This window comes from Trachurus trachurus (assembly GCF_905171665.1).
Source record: "Trachurus trachurus genome assembly, chromosome: 23".
Lineage (NCBI taxonomy): Eukaryota > Metazoa > Chordata > Actinopteri > Carangiformes > Carangidae > Trachurus > Trachurus trachurus.
This window is the reverse complement of record NC_139912.1, coordinates 7,031,821-7,050,953: the sequence shown is the minus strand read 5'-3', so window position 1 is coordinate 7,050,953 and position 19,133 is coordinate 7,031,821. Positions and strand designations below refer to the sequence as shown.

Sequence of the window (19,133 nt, the reverse complement as noted above, 5' to 3'; positions counted from 1 at the left end):
CAATTTATTGTTGTGGAGATTAAAATAAGATGTAATTGTAATTGTTTTTTCGTTTTGTTTTTTGGTCGGCCGTTTAAGAATAATTTATTTACCCAGAATTCATTGTACCACAGTTCTGGTTAAGGTCAAAAACAGCTGCTGCCTATGAATCAGCATCAGATTAATTATCACGTTTATTTGAAGTCAAACGGTTGTATAGTTAAAGCTATGAGTCAAAGTCCGACATTGTGAAACCTGAACTAAAAATAACAGCCCATAATGGTCACTGTAGCTAAGTCAGGTGGTGAACAGGTTGCACAAGCTCCTCCATAGTAGCCTATATCGTAAAACTTGGAATTCCGACAGCACTTGAATGCACCATTGCAATTTACGTTTATTAGCCTATTTCACAAGTGGCAAATGGAAACGCAACAGATGTCTATACCATCTTTTATTATCTATTTTTTATAATGGACCTGAGTCTATAATAAAAGTTATCAATGTATCGATCTATACTAGGCCACTAGGCGCGCTCACGTACGCTAGACGCTCGTTCACGCGTGGCCCCTCAGCCTGTGTCAGCCCTGTGTGAACCTGCGGAGCTCTGTGTCAGCGACCTGAACACGGATATTACTGCGCCTACGAGTCCAAGGTAACGTTATTCTTTCTCTTTAAACTAACTAACGACCCGTTTGTTCATGTTGTATGTGTGTAGCCTATTTATTTTGTTGTCAGTTTATCTTTGAGGAAGTGAGTTGAGACAGTCTTAAACTATTGTCTTGTGAACCGTTAGATCAAGTTTTACCACAATAACACAAAGCTGTAGACCTGACACACTTCCTCTAAACTGCTAAAACAATATACTTGGACTTCTAACACAGTTTTTCTACTTTAATGTGCACCTGCACTGGGATGTCCAGTATCAAAAATGTTTTTCCACTACCTTTTTTAGCATGGCAACCTATTGAATATGGTACAAAAAGGAAATATAAGTGACATAAGTTCAGATAATATTGTTTCCAGAGGATTTTAAGATGTAAAATATAAGATAATGTTCTGTAATTACCCTTAATGCTTTGTTATGCAGGCTATGTGTTGTTTTTTATTTTATAACAAGAGGACATACAGTACTGTATGTTTCATTATGGGGAAATGCATTCTCATGAAAATATCTTAACTTCCTTTTTGGGACTTAAGGAAGTGGTGGTCAGAGCGCTGTGGCCGTACATTAGTTATTTTAGTCACCACCACAATGAGAATAGTCTATGACAGCTCTGAATGTGTGAAGATTTAAACCCACCAATGCACTATTATGCACCGTTGAATGTCAACTTGAGTGTTTGTAACGTTTTCTTTTCTTTTTCTACACCCAGATGTGGAAGTCAGTGGTGGGCCACAATGTGAGCATGAAGGTGGCTGCGGAGGGGGACGACTGGGAGACGGACCCCGACTTTGAGGTACAAGAGGAAGAAAATGTTAAAAAGAAATCGGTGCAGAAACGCCTCCGTCTCCTCTCTTGTGTCATCCTCACTCAGCTCGTTCCCCTTTTGTTTTTCAGAATGACGTCTCAGAGCAGGAGCAGCGATGGGGGGCCAAGACCATCGAGGGCTCGGGGCGTAAGGAGCACATCAGGTGAGAAGATGCACACCTGCTTTTTTTTGTTTTTTTTCTGCAGGTAAATGGTTGTTTAAAAGGTTTAGAAGGTGGAGATGAGAGGAGAAGATGGGTGCTGTGGAGGAAGAGGAAGAGGAAGTGAGAGCAGAGCGCAGGCTGTGAGGCAGCTAGCGTCTCCTAATATGGGTAATATATGATGATGACACCGACAGTGACATTTAAACCACTGCTGACATGGAGAGACTATAGATTCTAGTGATAAGTGTAAGAATAAGATATTAATCTATAAAAGAGGTTTTAACTTATGACTAATGCTTCATACACTGGTTATAATACATTAGAAAGAAGAACTTTTTGTAACTTTTCTTTATATTGTACACCAAATAATACAATATAATTAAATAATGAGTATTTGCTGTAATACTAATAAGTAGTTTCAGGTTTCCAGGCACAAGTATGACCGTTACCGAGCACAGATTCTTCACTGTCAGTGTGTTTGACCTCTGTGTGACCTCTCTCTCCCTCGCTGCCAGTGTTGCAGAGCTCAGAAACAAGGTGGCTGTGGAGCACGAGCAGGTGAAGAAGAAAGAGCATGTTCCCAAAGCGTCCTACGGATATGGAGGGAAGTTTGGAGTGGAGAAGGACCGAATGGACAAGGTTTGACAGGATATAACTGTTTGATATCGTTTTTGTCCTTTATTTTTTGCAAACACTGCTGATATAAACCACTTCCTGTTTGTCTCTCCTCCGTCCAGGTGGCCATGGGTAACGACTATGTGGCAGAGGTCGAGAAGCACTCCTCCCAGAAAGACGCGGCGCGAGGGTTTGGTGGGAAATACGGCGTCCAGAAAGACCGCGTAGATAAGGTCAGAAGATGAGTGGACTCTCACTTAGTCCTGCACTGATTATTCATCTATTTAGAAATGTTGTTACCTGCTCAATCAACCTCTCTTTGTCGAGACTTGTACAAAAACAAATACATGTAGAGGCAGCCTTTAGTTAAAGGGATAGTTCAAAATTTTGGCAGATTTGCCATTTCCCATTTCCCATTGCCATAATCACTATAGTCATATCAGTAGGTTTGTTACCTTTAATTGTTGGTGTAAGCTATTTTTAGAACGGCGGAGCAGAGCCGCAAGCTGCTCAGAGCTACGCTATGGAGGCTAATGGGATTTCTTGGTTTCCCTCATCAAACTCACCAAATACACAATCCAACAACTCCAAAACACTCTGGTGGACAAGTTGTGACCTGCACATTCACCACGCTATGAGATAATAACACAACGTTACCAGACAGAGTTGGTAAGGTAAGTGCAGAGTCTGCTTGCTGAAAAACTGCCCTCGACAGGAACGTGCATCAGCAGTTTTGCATAAATTTAATTTTGAAACAACTCTGTCTGGTAACGTTCTGTTATTATCTCATAGCGTGGTGAATGTGCAGGTCACAACTTGTCCACCAGAGCGTTTTGGAGTTGTTGGATTGTGTATTTGATGAGTTTGATGAGAGAAACTAAGAAATCCCGTTAGCCTCTGTAGCGTAGCTCTGAGCAGCTTGCGGCTCTGCTCCGCCATTCTAAAAATAGCTTGCACCGACAATTAAAGGTAACAAACCTACTCCTAAAACTATAGGGATTATGGCAATGGGCTAATTTGCCAAAATGTTGAACTACCCCTTTAATATGGACTAAAACTAAAGAACAGCCTCTTCCTTTAAAATCAAGTTCTGTTGCATTTGTTTGTCTAAATGTTTTAATGCAATATTATGTATGATTATCTCTGGTAGTTATTAACTGCAGTGTGTGTGTGTTGTGTGTGCAGTCTGCCATGGGCTACGATTACAAAGAGGAAGTAAAGCAACATGCGTCACAGAAAGGTCGGTCACCTGTCTGACTTCTTATTATTTATTGCACCGAAACACCAAAGCAAATTCATCATCATATGTGGAAAACCGACACTGCAATAAACCATAGTGTGATCCTGACTTTCCCTGACAACCCTTTACTGTTACAGATTACGCCAAGGGCTTCGGAGGAAAGTACGGAGTGGAGAAGGACAAAGTGGACAAGGCCGCTTTGGGGTACGACTATAAAAGTCAAACAGAGAAGCACCAGTCACAAAAAGGTGAGTTTAAGCTGCCTCATTTGTCACTTTTGACACAGTTTGTTTGAAATGTGATTTATTTATTTAGCATTTGCACCTTTTTCTTTTTACATTTTTTTTTAACCAGACTATGCGAAGGGATTCGGAGGTAAATACGGGGTGGAGACGGAGAAAGTGGACAAAGCTGCTTTGGGATACGACTATAAAGCAGAAACTGAGAAGCATCAGTCACAGAAAGGTGAGTTTAAGTTGAAGCATTTGTTGGTTTTGACACATTAGTTTTTTCTTTTTCTTTTTTTTTTTACTCTGAACTCTTGTCTTGTCATGTTTACCAGATTATTCGAAGGGATTTGGAGGGAAGTTTGGTGTTGAGAAGGAGAAAGTGGATAAAGCGGCGCTGGGCTACGACTACAAGTCTGAGACGGAGAAACATGAGTCACAAAAAGGTGAGACAACACCCACACATGTATAATACTGTACGTAATAATATACCACTCAAGTGGAAGTGAAATAATTAATCTCTTTATTTATTGTTCTGCTTAGATTATTCGGCAGGTTTTGGTGGTCGCTATGGAGTACAGAAAGATCGCATGGATAAGGTCAGTATCAGTATCAGGCTGGTTTCTTGAGTATTTGTGTTGCATTAATTAATGTTTTTATCTTTATTTAAAGAGGAAAATGACCTTAAGAAAAGAAAAAAAAGTGGAATAATCTTTATTTTATTGAAGTATGGTTAAATATTGTAAGTAGGATACCACCATTGTTTATGCAGCTTAGCAGAGGTTTCTGTGGTTAACCCAGTGGCGGTGATACAGACATACATACATTTTCCTACTCAGCCAAAACTACGGTGGCCCTGAGAGCTCAGTGCAATGCAGCTGAAGAAAAAAAACACATGCAGAGACAAAAACATGCTGCAAATTCAGAAAACAAAAAACAACTTTTTAAAGAAAAATGTGATAAAGCTGCAGGGACAAATTTGTTATTCAATGATTTTAACTTCAGAGCATTAAACAACAACTCCACTGTGTGAATTTGCAGCCTGTGTGTATTTTTTCATGTGTTTTGACCTCTCAGGGCCACCGTACAAATAGTCCAAATATGTAAATTCAGTCTAATGTATGTGGGACAATTACTATCTGACAGTTTGAGCTGTCACTGTGGACCAGATTCACGATTTATAAATGACTAATCTCTTGTGTTTATTGTTCACTTTATCTGCCATGTGGCTTATCGCCTCATTAACAAATCATTTCAGCACTAATCAGGATTGAAACACTGGAAACAGTGAGAGATAATTGCCTCTTTTGACTTTTCTAATTGATTCATCTTCCTCTAGAGCGCAGCTGGCTTCTCAGATATGGACTCCCCCACATCTGCTTATGAAAAGACACAACCACTGGAGGCCTGTACGTTCATCCTCCTTCCCCTCTCCGTAATCATCCGCCATTAAATACACAAGTGCTGCATTGTGTTCTCTGTTCAGATGACTGGAGACAGAACTGAGGTCACTGCCGATGCACTGTGCTCATGTTCATGTTCATGTCTGTTTTCTGCAGCAAGTGCAGGTGCAGGAAAACTGAAGGCGCGATTCGAGAACATGGCCAAGGCTTCAGACGAGGAGAACAGGAAGAAAGCAGATGAAGAGAGAGCGAGGAGACAGGCCAGAGAGAAGAGAGAGAGAGAGGAGGCCAAACGCAGACAGGAGGTGACGACGCGCACTGTAAAAAAAATAAATAAATAACACGAGAAAATGTAACAAATGGTCGATGTTCATGTTTGTGATGTCGTGTTCTGTGTTTCCTGCAGGAAGAGAGCAGAAGGGAGGAGGAAGAGAGCAGAAGGGAGGAGGAGGAGTCTCGTCCACCACCTGTTCCAGATGTGGCTCCAGAGTACGACAATGATGACATGCCACCTCCACAGTTACCACACCGCAGGCCAGAGGTAGACGAAACACCCGAACCAGAACCTGAACCAGAACCTGAACCAGAACCAGAACCAGAACCAGAACCAGAACCAGAGGTGAGACGCATCAGTTTGACCAAATGATGTTAGAAACTTAATAAATGATCTAAATGTGTTATTGTCATCAGATGTCATGAAAACAAACTGATACACATCAATCAGTCAGTTTATGAATTTGAACAATACAAATACAAGTGAATTACATAAAGGCAAGGCAAATGTATTTGTATAGCACAATTCATACACCAGAGGCAAATTCAAAGTGATTTACAGAGGCAGAGAAATACATTAAAATAAAGAACAAAAAATATATATTTGAAAGAAATAAGACAATGATAGCAAGTAGAATGATTAAAATGATTAAAATGATGTATTGAATTTAGTTAAAAGCTGTAGCAAATAATACGATTTCAACCCTGATTTAAATGAATTGACCGTTTGCGCAGACCTCGGGTGTGCAGGGAGATGAGGAGCATATAATAACTGATTACGTATCAGTGTCAAGTAGTTTTTGTTCATATTTAAAGGGATAGTTCAACATTTTGGCAAATTGGCCCATTGCCATAATCCGTATAGTTTTAGGAGTAGGTTGGTTACCTTAAATTGTCGGTGCAAGCTATTTTTAGAGCGGCGGGGCAGAGCCGCGAGCTGCTCAGAGCTACGCTACGGAGGCTCATGGGATTTCTTGGTTTCCCCTCATCAAACTCAATCCAACAACTCCAAAACGCGCTGGTGGACAAGTTGTGACCTGCACATTCACCACACTATGAGATAGTAACGGAGCGTTACGAGAGAAAATGTTGAACTATCCCTTTAAAAAGCAACAGGATTCGTAGCTGTCTAACAAACTGGAGCTAAAAGTCTTTTTTTTAGTTAATCTCTGCACTCATGAAACTGTTGTTGGTCTCTGAAGGTGGAACCAGAGTACGATGAGCCGCCGGCTTTGCCCCCGCGCTCTGAAGACTTCGAGGATCAAGACTGCCCACCACTGCCTCACAGGTCGACCTTGGTGGACGACGGTGAAGGGGACGGTGAAGGGGAGTACGAGGACCTGAGTGAAGCTCCTCCTCCTCCAGCGACAGGTCTGAGTCCCAGTCTGCTGCAGTTACACATCAGTTTAGTTTTCTCAAAACTGTAGCACTTGTTCATTTCTCTGTTTTTCTTTTTTTACGCACACAGACCGTGACGACTATGAAGACCTGACATGTGGCCAGAAGGCGACAGCACTTTACGACTATCAGGGAGGTAAGAACACCACTTCTTCTTCTTATCACATTTAATAGTCGTCTCTTTACACTTGTGAGGACAGAACCTCATGGTTTCTCTCTTTTCCACAGAGGCGGATGATGAAATTTCCTTCAACCCCGGAGACGAGATCACCAACATAGAGATGATCGACGAAGGCTGGTGGAAGGGATACTGTCACGGACGCACCGGTCTGTTCCCGGCCGCTTACGTCACGCTGCAGTGAGCGACGCTGCACAAGCTTCACTCCCTAAAGTCTGTATTTATGCAGCAGATCACAGCAAACCTGCCCCCCTTTCACTTTATTTTTTACTGTAATAATCTTGTTTTTCTCAAGTAATATGACCAACAAATGTCAATCATGGGCGTGTACATCTCATATATCAAGACTCAATAAAACTTTCTACAGGCTTATCTGTATTGTTTTATGGCAACATCTGTTTCATCATCAATTTACAGTAGCATTAGAGCTGTTTTCACTTATTACATATCACTGGAATTGTATTAAATCATGATTGTACGATAATTCAAAGTGTCATTAAAAACTGAAAGAACAAAGGAAGTTGCTGTTTTAGAAATTAGAAGGTTTTTTTGTTTTATTTACATTACATTTCAGTCAATAGTGATTTGCATATACGCACTATCCTAGTATATGTGGCAAAATCTGACAAATAATGTGTATTAATCTAGAGTCTGGCAACAGAGAAAATGACCAATGAGCAGAGAAAATGCAACAAATATCCTAAATCTCCCTCAAAATGAACCCGAGTCCCAGTAAAAATCATAATTACCTGATGTTAAACGGTGTAAAACAAAATAACTACTGAAACCATGGCCATGGATTTGTAGATAGTTTTATATGAGAAAGATTTAAATCCATCACCTACATAGTTACGACATATTCAGACAAGAAAAAGGCAGACACATTTTGCATTAGTCTTATTTTTCTCTAAACGTTAAGGTGGAGCTGCTGTTCCATAAGAACAAACACGTTCCTTCTCCGGTGAATTACTTTACAACAAGAGGCTCTGTGGCACAACCAGGAATCTTGTAATCCACTGAAGTGAATGAGCTCCTATAACAGGAAGTGACATGATTTAACACGTGTGAATCAATACATGTATTGATCCTCCCGTGCATCAGAAGTCTGTGTAAAAAAAAGCAAAGCCAACGTCTCTCGACCTCCTCTGGTGGGTTCACCAGGCGATGCCCTTCTTCTTGCCCTTGCCCGCTTTCTTCGTTGTCCTCTTGCCTTTCAGTTTCTTGGCCTGTCGCTGGCTCATCCACGCAGGATACTGTCCGTTTTCATCCAACTGTGTTTTCTTGTTGCGCTTGCTGTCCATGTCCATCCTCCCCTCTGTAATAAGGAGTGCAAAGATTGATTAATTAAGAGCTTTTGGCATCCACTGTTGTTTAATAATCATGCTTTTACTGTGCAGTCACTCACCGTCTCCCTCCTCTTCACCCATATTAACGTCTGTCTGCTTCTTGATCTTGTCGGCCGGCACCACGGTGGCGATTTCCTGCACGTCGGTCATGACAGCTTCTCCTTTCTTGTCCAGATTCAGAGCTTGTTTCAGACGAGCCAGCTCCTTGGGGGCGTTTTTCTTCCTCTTCTCTGCGCGCATCTTCCGCTTCCACTTGCTCCTCAGGCTTTTGGCCATTTTTAAAGGATGTTCTGAAAACAGTAACATGTCATAACAATTAAACTCTATGTGCACAGTAGAGATGATGGTAAATAAATGGATGATGGACATTATACATGCAGCTATCTAGGCTCAATAGAAATTAAATTTGCATGTGATGACAGTTCACTTGATCCCAACACTAAAGACAGTTTAATACGAAATTTAAACTCTTAATCACTTTGTTTTTGATGATAACACAAACAGAAAAATAGATCCACATGTCATTTGATTATTTACAGGAATAGTCCCTGTTATTGATTATTTAAGCAGGTTAACAGCAATGTTTTGGTTTGATTTAAATAAGATTTGTCCACAAAGTTTCACTCTTTCTTGCATCATGTCAATAATTTTGATCACAGTGTAGTTTAGTAATTTGATCTGAACGAAGTCACGTCACCTGCTCACAGTGAAAATTACACGAGACAAGAAATAGGACGTAACAGTCCACATATCAACTTAGAAATAACATAAACTTTATAAACTGTCGCCAGTTCGTTATAATTAAAGTATGTGACTTGATATGATTAAGCTAAACCCACTTCTGTAGCCAAAGTGTAGCTACATTAGCAAGTTAGCAGTTAGCTATCAAGATGCTACAGAGGAACATTTAGTAACACGACACAATTTAAAGCTAACGTTGCTAACTCGACGAGCTAACTCGTGTTTTATCTGCTTTATAACGTAAAGAATAAATGTTACTTACGTTACAAACACGTAGTTTCGGCGAGGTTTTTTAAACTTCCACACACACGGCGGTGCACACGTGTTTACAAGACGGAGGAGGAGGAGAGAGAAAAAAACGCAGTGACGTGTTTTGGAACGTATAAGCTACAACGTGATTGGCTACTTCGGGCGAGCTGAAGAGCGCGTCGTCTGATTGGCTGGCGGCGTCAAACCCAGGAAGATGGAGGGATCTGGAGTTGTAAACAAAAAGTTTGAAGAGCAGCGTGAGGTAGAAGTTGAGCTTCTCCACGGGGTTATTCGCCTCGCAGGTTTCAAATAAAGAGTTTAACGCTGAGTAGCATATATTTGGGTTATAAAAAGCCACTTGTGTTAGTTGTTTTTCTTTTAAATTAGTCGGTTGCCAGGCTGCTAGCAGCTCAGTCACCATGCTGGACGCGGCTGCAGAGCAGATGATGGTTCACAGAGATTTCCAGGCAGCTCTGGACTCGTGCGACAGAGGTCTGCAGAGCCTGAACAGCATGGACCCAGAGGACAGCAGGTGAGAGTGGGAAGCCTGTGGACCGTGGACCTGCTGGGTGTTTGTTTGTCTGTGTGACCGTGGGTTTCTCTTATCTGTGTGGTTTTGTGTCCTCAGGTGCTCGGAGCTCAAAGCTGGATTCTGCATCATTGGGATTCAATCCTTGGCTGAGATGAACCAGTGGCACAGCGTCCTCTCCTGGGTCCTGCAGCAGTACGAGCATCCGGAGAAGATACCAGCAAAGATCCTGCAGATGTGGTGAGTGGAGCAAAACAAGTAGTAGTTTGTCTGCCAGTTCAACATTAAGCTATTCAACGATGCATATAGTTCAATTGAGTTATCAAGTGCAAACTTATCAATCATGCTTAAAAGAGGCATGTTACAGTTATTGTAAATTATTTTGAAAGTTTTTTAATTGACCCAAAGATGACATGCCGTAATTGTTGCAACAGTATGCATTTTTATAGAAAAACAGACTTATATTAAATTTATATTAACATAAATTTATGGGTGTAAAAACAGATTAAAAAAGAAAAGATATATACATTTAGGAACAACTAAAAGAAATAAAATAAAATAAATGCAGGTGTATGAATTATTGGTTAATTAAACAAAATGAAAATGTACTTTAGATAAAATGGTTAAATTGAATTTCTTTAGATTTTGGACATCTGGACAGGCAAGACAAACATTTTTAACACATCCAGTCAGTAATTTGTTACAAATTTCTGATGTGTTTTCTCTTAACAATTGATTGATTCTGTGAGAAAATAGTCAAAAGGTGAGTAGATTGAAAAAAATAATAAAAAACATAGTTATTGTCCAATTAGGGAAGGTTCTGACTAGAAAAGACAACAACCAGCACATAGCGTCAGAAAATAGTGAAAATGGTCACTATGATTGATTTATAAAAGCTCAAAGTGATGTCTTCAGTTTTCACAGTTCATCCAAACACTCCAAAACTGAAATAGTTTGCATTGACTATTATACTGTATATGACAAGAAAGCCAAACCAGTCTTCACTTTTTAAGATTTTTAGTTCATTATTTGATTCACACTGACGTGACTCAAACTAAAGTTCATCTCATCTCACTCTGTCTCTCGTGTTGGCAGCATACTTCTCCACTCTAAGGTGGGTGAGCCGGCTGTGATGCAGGAGGCCGCCAGACTGTGGCTACACAGCTCGTCCAACAGCAGAGCGCCGGGCTTCGGGACGGTCGCAGAGCTCTACCTGCTGCACGTCCTCGTTCCTCTGGGACTCACGGAGGAGGCTCGGGAGTTGGTCGTCGGTGAGGTGGGAAGCGGCGCATTCACCGAGGAGCAGAGACAAACGGCGCTGGATGTCGTAGCAGAAAAAGAGCAACAGAGTCAAGAACCGCCTCAAAGTCCTCCTGGCTGCAGCTCAAACTCAAATACCGTGTCAAATAAAGGTCACAAATCTTAACCCAGCTCCAATTAGGTGCATTTTACTGAATCACACTAATAGGAATCATCAGTGCAGACAGTTTCTCTGACTGTGTTTGTGTTCTGCAGGTGCTGTGATGAGTAAACTCGAAGCCATACTCGGCTTTTTACACAGAAAACTGAGGCTATCCGGCTCCAGCTCCTTTGGTCTCCAGAGACTCTTCCTGGCAGCGGTGCTTCTCTACATGCTCCTCGTCCGAATGGATCCAGGTTGGAGAAAATGCTCTTTCTGTCTTTTTTCCATTGTTGAAGCATGAAACACCTGATTAGTAATAAATTGGTGCATTTTTTTCTCCCCCCTGTTCTCCTCCTGCAGCTCTCCCGTCTTCATTCATGTGGATTTCCAAACTCCTGCAGCTGCTCAAACAGATGTGGAGCTCCATGTTTGGATCGTACTCTCATGCTCTCGCTCACAGCAAAGGACTGTAAAACACTGAGAGTCACTTTTTAAACTTTTCCAAGACAATAATGGTTTTACCTTCTTTCCCAGGTGTGATCTTATCTATGAAAACCATGAGTTATATATACGGTATATGTAATCAACAAACTAAAACATTCCCAGCAGTATTTACTCATTTTTAAACTCTAGACCGCAGACTTTTGATGACATTAAGATGACATTAAGATGACTAAGCTCTTCCCATAAATTGAACTCAGGTTCTCACTGACACATGCTGAACGTATCAGGATCAGATTTTCCATCCATGAGGCAAAATCCACTTCATCATCGTGATTACTTTACTGAACCAGGACAGTAATTAACTGAGGCAGCAGCAACAGCATTTACACAGTCACAGTGAAGTATGAACAAAACACATGTTGATGTGATGGAGGTAAAAAATAATTCACCACTACAAGAAGAGGACAAATATACTGTATGCAATAAATATATGTACAGTCTATTTTGATTTTATCTTTCATGGCTTGTTAGAGTTATTAAAGCTGACATAACTGTAGTAAACAACTGGCAAATGAGAAATAAATAATGAAAATCAAGAAGCTCTTCGTTGATATTAGATGGTGTTTGTATTAAACCAAGTTATTGTGCAGATAAAATCTATGTATAGACCATGGATCTATTATAAGAATAAAAGTTCTTATTATAGATCCATGGTATAAGCTCACATAGGTAATACTTATTAGATAATGTACAAATATCGCGAGAAAAATCGATATTTCCATCCCACTGTAATTCCCCAATTGAAAATCCTTTATAAATAAGTCTTTATGGCAGCCAGTGACATTTGAAATGATTAAATGGCTCATAATATAATAATGAATCCGGGTGTAGTCGCAGTTTGTTTAGCGTCATCATCAGTTATGTCTTATTTGTTCACATCCTGCAAGTGCGTTGCAGCGTTTTAAGTTTCGATTCCGGCGAAGCGGCGCAGGGAGGAGGAGGTAGAGGAGGAGACCGAGTCAAAACGAAAGTGATCCCGCCGAGCTGCAGCTGATGTGTCGGTGTCGGTGATGTTTACACGGAAACAGACCACTGAAACCTTTAACTCCTGCTCTCCCAACAAACCACAGCCCGGGACGTTTCTGAAGCTGAGAGAAGTCAAGTCATGAATCGCTTCTTCTCAAGGTCCCACTCTTTACCCACGGGGACAGAGCTCTACTGCAGTAAGTGAGGCAGCAATGTGACCGATGATGATGATGATTGTTGATGTTGAATATGATCTGAAAGTTACCTGTTACCTGGACAGGACGGTGCACTGTGCAGTAAACTGCTGTTGTGCAATAGATGTAACTTCACTACTTGTTTTTGACTTTGAAAGTGTAGTTTGCTTTGGAAGTAGAGTATTTCTTAAACACAGTATAGTAAACATAACTTTTATCCAGTCCAACATAATAACACTACAAGCCTAAAGTTTTAAAATGACCTGTGGTTTCAGTCCAGTTCATCAGGACATTTCCGTGTCTTAATATTTCTCTAACAGAACCGTTTAACTCATTAAAACCAGTTATTCCAGCAAAATTAAGCAAAAATACTGACAATGTATGGATGTGCAGTAGACCAGGTCAGGTAGCCCTCTGTAATGAGCCAAATGAGTTTCCTGCTCTTATTATGCAAATGAATCATTTGGTTATTTTTGATAAACGTGTATGATGTAGGATGTGTTCTTTGCGAATAGGGGAGATGTCACTGTTCATTTTTATTTTCTTGCAAATTCAAAGCCTCTCTGTAATCCTAAACCTCTCTGTGGGCACCTCATTATGGTATACCCACCCACTGATAACACAGGCTGGGGTTCAAGGTATCAGAAACATGTTATTTATCCTTTCCAATGCTCTGTCTCAGGAATGAGAGGCCTCAGCAACTACTACCTGTCCTGCTGTGTCAACTCTTTGCTGCAGACCCTCTCTGCCACCTGGGAAGTAGCAGACCTGCTAGAAAAGTAGGACAACGATGCACATTCACTGTCATAGATTCCAGGTTCATAAGGTAGTGAAAACATGAAGACTAACTGTGTTTTCTTAATGACACCAGGTGGGATACAACAGGGTTGAGAGGAGATCGTAACCTCCCTCTGGAGTTGAAAAAGGTTCTTGCAGCCATGAGGAGCAACAATCAGCAGTCAGCTCCCCATCGAGACTTCCTCCACTGCCTGGACAGACACCGTCTGCGACGTAAGAAGAACCACAGATTCATTTAGACAACGTCTCAATACTGGTGTGATTGATTTATTATGATGAGATTTGTTTTTCCCAGTGAGCGTGCAGCACGACGCTGATGAGGTGTTCCTCTCCATCCTGAACCTCACGTTTCAGCAAATGAACAATCAAACCCTGGTTGGTCTATAATCCTCATCACTATCCTGTATTTTTCCACCTCTTAGTTTGTCATCTATATTTTTCTTCCTCTTCCAGGCTGATGAAATCAAGAACCTGTACAAGATCGGCGTGGAGACGCACGTGCAGTGTTTAAAGTGCAACCATCGCCAGACCGACAACAGCTACCTGCTCAGTCTGCCCCTGCATATAGAGGAGAGGGACAACTCTCTGGTGCAGTTTCTCTTGTGTGGAGGGTTTTAAACATTAGCTGAGAAGATTGATACCACTGTTATGTCTGTACATGAAGCATGCTGTTTACAGTAGCAGTTCAGATTGAAGACAAGCTAGCTTAGCTCTGCCAGAAGCAATGCTAAGACTCACTCACTAAAATTACCCCAATTGTTTTCCTCATATAAAAACAGAAGAGTAAAAAACAAGTAGATTTTATGTGGATAAGCTTCACACAGTCTCCTCTGGTCAAGATATGCTAAACATACATTTTTATGCTAACCTGCTACCTTGAGCGTTTTCTCAAAACTCTTAATTGGAAAGAAAATGGACATATTTCCTAAAATATCACACAGTTAGTTTAAACTTTAAATTATTTTAACTTTTATGTATTTCTATCATGAATCTTTTACAGAAAAGCTGCATCTCCTCGTTCTTTGTGGAGCAGGAGCTCAGTGGTATTAACTGCTGCTTTTGTGAACAATGTGAAGTCAAGACTCGGTCTAAACGGGTGAGGTTTGGTTTTTAATGCTGCACAAAAATATATTAACCAACGCTGTCATCCATTTTCATTTCCTTACGTCTCTTTCAGGGTGTCAGACTCGTCTCCTTGCCTCCTCCTATCTTGTGTGTGCACCTGAAGCGCTTTCGCAATCGCCGTGGTTTCACCGAAAAACTTGATTGCCGCGTCACGTTTCCAGAAAACTTTGACTTCTCTGAGATGGTTCAAGAGGGATTCTCTCCAGATTTTGTCCAGGTACCTGTATTTACTATCCAGTATCTTGATATTGTATTTTTTGACGTCTAATAGTCTATTTTCTCTTAATCCAGACTGGGTGCAAGTACACTCTGTATGCAGTGGTCGTGCACTCTGGTTCTGCAACGTTTGGACACTACACTGCCTACATTCGCAACCAGGTGAAATGGTATTACGCAGATGACAGCCACGTACAGCAGGTTTGTCCAATAAGACTAAAATCTCACTGAAGTGCAGTGTATTTCTTTCTTTGTAAAATAGCCTGGAATTTTTTGCTGCACTTAAAACTGAAATGTAGCTTTTATTCTTACATGTCTGACAATTTTCTGCGTTAATCTAACTGTTTTTATGTCGATTTTTATGTGATTTATTACGTCTTATTCACAGGCCTCCTGGCACGAGGTGGAGCGTACGTATGGCGGAAACCACAGGTAAATTACACATCCCATTAATTTACGTGTTTGCTTTGACATTTTCTGATTTTTCTGATAAGAAGTTAATGGACTCACCTCACAGAAACTGTTCAACATGTTTTTAAAAGAACCTTTTTTCTTGCTGAAAGATAACAAGAAAGATACCACTCATGTAGGTTTAATGGACACTAAACATGAAGCTAGGATCCAGAACTAGTTAGTCTAGCTTCTTCCCGTTTTTTTTTCCCTGGCTTCCCGGTTCTGTCCTAAGCAAAATCTGCCTAAGAGCGCTCTTAAACTCAATGTATACCTCAAAAAAGATATATATTTTTTACACTCAAAGTTTTATATTGATTAAACTAAACTCCCTTTTAATGAAGCCATATGAGCTGAACTAGTTAAGATGAGAAATTCTTCCACCTTCCCAGTTTAATTTGACCGTGGTGTACCTCAGGGCACCATTCTGGTTCACCTGTCATTTTACAACTACATACCGGTACTCCTCAAAAAAGCATATATGTCAGACTATTTCTGTAAAAAGACTACAAAAGCAATGCAAAAAGTAATGGAAACAAAAACATGTGACTCTCATTTAAAGCTGCTTAAACCGACCTCCAGCTGCTTTTTTAGACTCAAATTAATGTTTTTTTATTGATAACAGTTCAAGCCTTAAATACTTCACTTACACTGACATCACTAAGCTTTTATTTTCCCACTTACAGAAACAGTCTTAGATCTTAAGACAAAGACTTATTGTTTGTTCCCTCACTGAGGATCAAAGACTCAAGGTGTTTTTTCACAGTGAGGATTTTCAGACGTTTTAACTTTTAAACAGAGGAAATCCGTCTCATCTGTCTTGTTGTCTTGTCTCTCAACAACAAATGTGTCTTGTTTCTATTCATATTTTCTCTTTTTATTGCTGTTTTTTTTTATAAATGTGTGTCTTTTCTTCTTTTCCTATCCCGACCTCGAAAGGCAAAACTTAGTTTGGTGCATTTTTGTTTTATTTTTTACAGCCGCACAGCATACATGTTAATGTACAGAAGAAATCCAATGGAGGAGGGACAACAACCTCCAATGGAGGAGGGACAACAGCCTGAATTATCTGGCTGAGTGTCTAAATGAACTGATGGGGATAAGGTGCAATTCAGAATCAAAAAGCAAACCATAGGAATTAAAAAAGAAAACTTGCTTGAAATCTTTTATGACATTTCTGATTTTATTGTTTATTATGGGGAATTATTTTATATTTAATGTTTTCCTGACCTCAGAGAGCTCATAGAGGAATATACATATACACAGCACCAGCAAAGCAATTACAACCCAACAACAGTAGGTGGCGTTCGAGACTCAAACACTGAGGGGTTTTCCACTGAGAGACCACACACAATGTGAACGGTCTCAGTGATACTGGGGGGTTGGTTTGAGGAGAATGCTTAGCTTAGATATTCACTGTTTGGGGGGAAATACCTGCAATAGGACTCAGTGTTGATTTTCCTGACACTGCTGTATAATAAATGAGTCACTCATGAAGAACAATGAAGTCATTTTTTCTCATTTGAGCTGCCAAAAACATCATCAACAACATAAAAAAAATGCCTTTCATCATTTGAGTCTGATTTTGTGTTTTTCATTTTGTCAACACAGGCCTTTTACTGTACCTGGTGTTACAGCTGTTATATCAGAACACATGCACTCGTGCTCTGCATATATTTGTTGTTTTTTTTAGAAATGCATTGAGCAGGAGACCCATGTCATTATGAAAGGAGGTTAAACGTTGCAGTTGCAGCCGCAAGTGCTGAAGTGCTCGGTATAGGCTGTCAGCAGAGCCTCTAAAGTTCCCACTCGCCCAGCCAAGAGTCGGGGGACCGTGTGAAATGGTGCCTATGTGCTGCAGAGCTCTGACAGAATGGAACATGCCTGCACAGTGCCACAGGCAGCGGGCCTCATGCTCGCTCACTCGCTGCCATGTAGCATAGGCGCTGACTTTCGTATATAGGGGGGGTATCGCCCTCCCACAGTCAGACCAAAGACCAGGGCCAGATATAAGCACAGGGTGTCTAGACTTGAGTCATGGATATGGTTAGCTGCCTGTCTTACATTGTTGGTGCAGCTAAGTCAGTCTAGACTCACTAGTGCAGTCATCTTGATAAACAGTACATGGATGGATTTACAAGAAATACTGTGCATTATTGTTGCTATCTATTTCTAGTTTTGGAAGTACTCAGCTATAGTAAATATTTTAATATGAATGCATCAACTTATTGTGTATTATAAAAGAGGTGTCCCCTAGTGATAATCAAAGAGTATTAGCATCCTATTCAGCTCTCTGTGTCCATTTGAACCTTTAAGCTTCATCTTTCAGTTCCTTGTTTTGTTTTTCTGGTGCATAGATTTATTGTTTTGGTTCACTGTCACTGCTTTCATAGCTTTAAGATGTTTCAATCCCATCATAATGCTACCACCCCATAAGACCTGAAGTGAACCTACAGTACAAACTTTGTAGTTAAGTCAACATTGGACTTATATTGCCCGGGTAGCTAGAAGTATTCAAAATGAATGCGAATATTGATCAGTTACATATGTAAATAGGCAAGGGTTTGAAGTATTAGCATGCATAATAGCCCCTTTTAGTGTATTGTTATATATCATAATGGAGCAGCCCTAGTGATGCAATAATGTAAAAGCAAGGTGAAGCTTGTCTAATCATTTAATATACTGCTAGGGAATTAAAGCTACTAAATACATCACATATTATTTGTTGATTATCTAAACCTGGAAACCAACTATTAACATAAGCAATCAAGTACATATTGGAGTAAATAATGCAAAAATACCTTCTGAAACGGATAGATATATCGTAGCAGAAAATGGCAACCTGAAGTAAACACTCTCAGTATTGTGCATGATACAGTAAATATACTTTGTGCATCCCCAATAACCAGATTAATGGACCTGATGGTGAACAAAAAGGAACAGAAATTTAAGAAGAAGAAGAAGCATCAGGATCTGATATTGAATATGATAACACCATGCACTCTCGACAGACTGGTTTTTGTTTTTGTAGAGTTTTATTAATAATTCATGCCGTAGACGTTAGATGAGCATCTGTCCAGCACCACCCTGACATTGACCGCATCAGACACAATACAACAATACAGTCGTGTGACACAGGCAACACGCCCTGAGGCCACATGTCCTGTGTGAAGTCCGACTGGACGTCTTGGTTTTCTTTTCAAGCACTGCGCACGTCACACACGCATGAGCTCCATTGTCTCTGAGGTTGAGCTCTGGCCCCTGGAAGTGGTTTCACAGAGTCACTTTATGGCAGATCGTAATCTCTGCAATTTAGTTGTATAGCGCTTTATCATGGTCAGGTGTTAGCCGGCCGGCCAGGTAAGGATGCCTTATGTTATATTGTTTTATATTTCTTCCTGCAGTGATAGTCGACCTAATAAATCAGTAAAACGGCATTCGAAGCAGATATGCGGTGTAAACACGGCCTTACTGGGTCACATAGGCCACAGCAGCAGGGTTGATATTCCCCAAGCTTTTCAGTGTGGCAACACTTAAACTGTTTTCTTTGGAGAACATCTCAAGGTTCATTAATGCTTTTTAGTCATTGTTGATGTGTGTTTACCAGTTACTAGGTGAGCACACCACTGTGATGCGTCGAGGAGAAAATGGAATTTGGCTATTTGAGA

At 40.5% G+C, this 19,133-nt stretch overlaps 4 protein-coding genes across 5 annotated transcripts; 3 read left to right on the top strand and 1 right to left on the bottom strand.

Annotated features, from left to right (window-relative positions):
• The first annotated feature begins 390 nt into the window (after positions 1 to 390).
• Positions 391 to 7,314, top strand: hcls1 (hematopoietic cell-specific Lyn substrate 1). 2 transcript variants are annotated; one of them, XM_083999950.1, is made up of 16 exons: positions 391 to 631; positions 1,353 to 1,436; positions 1,538 to 1,611; positions 2,127 to 2,250; positions 2,349 to 2,459; positions 3,412 to 3,466; positions 3,604 to 3,714; positions 3,821 to 3,931; positions 4,029 to 4,139; positions 4,237 to 4,292; positions 5,033 to 5,102; positions 5,253 to 5,401; positions 5,524 to 5,715; positions 6,572 to 6,740; positions 6,838 to 6,903; positions 6,996 to 7,314. In XM_083999950.1, the coding sequence occupies exons 2-16, from the start codon at positions 1,353 to 1,355 to the stop codon at positions 7,127 to 7,129; spliced, it is 1,617 nt and encodes a 538-aa protein (XP_083856076.1). In that variant the 5' UTR covers positions 391 to 631; the 3' UTR covers positions 7,130 to 7,314. The 2 variants fall into 2 exon arrangements, with proteins under 2 accessions (XP_083856076.1, XP_083856077.1); XM_083999951.1 differs by lacking the exons at positions 391 to 631; positions 1,353 to 1,436; positions 1,538 to 1,611 and adding an exon at positions 1,628 to 1,779.
• Positions 7,315 to 7,743: 429 nt separating this feature from the next.
• llph (LLP homolog, long-term synaptic facilitation factor) lies at positions 7,744 to 9,393 on the bottom strand. Its single transcript, XM_083999952.1, has 3 exons — positions 9,295 to 9,393; positions 8,351 to 8,581; positions 7,744 to 8,260 (listed from the first exon to the last, which is right to left on the bottom strand). Exons 2-3 carry the CDS (start codon positions 8,565 to 8,567, stop codon positions 8,100 to 8,102), a joined length of 378 nt encoding a protein of 125 aa, XP_083856078.1. The 5' UTR covers positions 8,568 to 8,581; positions 9,295 to 9,393; the 3' UTR covers positions 7,744 to 8,099.
• A 105-nt stretch (positions 9,394 to 9,498) lies between these two features.
• Positions 9,499 to 12,221, top strand: pex26 (peroxisomal biogenesis factor 26). The gene is made up of 5 exons (XM_084000049.1): positions 9,499 to 9,813; positions 9,910 to 10,050; positions 10,906 to 11,222; positions 11,326 to 11,466; positions 11,573 to 12,221. The coding sequence occupies exons 1-5, from the start codon at positions 9,701 to 9,703 to the stop codon at positions 11,683 to 11,685; spliced, it is 825 nt and encodes a 274-aa protein (XP_083856175.1). The 5' UTR covers positions 9,499 to 9,700; the 3' UTR covers positions 11,686 to 12,221.
• A 455-nt stretch (positions 12,222 to 12,676) lies between these two features.
• Positions 12,677 to 15,451, top strand: usp18 (ubiquitin specific peptidase 18; the record flags this gene model as incomplete). The annotated part of the gene is made up of 9 exons (XM_083999370.1): positions 12,677 to 12,879; positions 13,559 to 13,655; positions 13,748 to 13,887; positions 13,970 to 14,049; positions 14,128 to 14,262; positions 14,675 to 14,770; positions 14,852 to 15,016; positions 15,091 to 15,216; positions 15,404 to 15,451. Exons 1-9 carry the CDS (start codon positions 12,822 to 12,824, stop codon positions 15,449 to 15,451), a joined length of 945 nt encoding a protein of 314 aa, XP_083855496.1. The 5' UTR covers positions 12,677 to 12,821.
• Between the last annotated feature and the right edge of the window lie 3,682 nt (positions 15,452 to 19,133).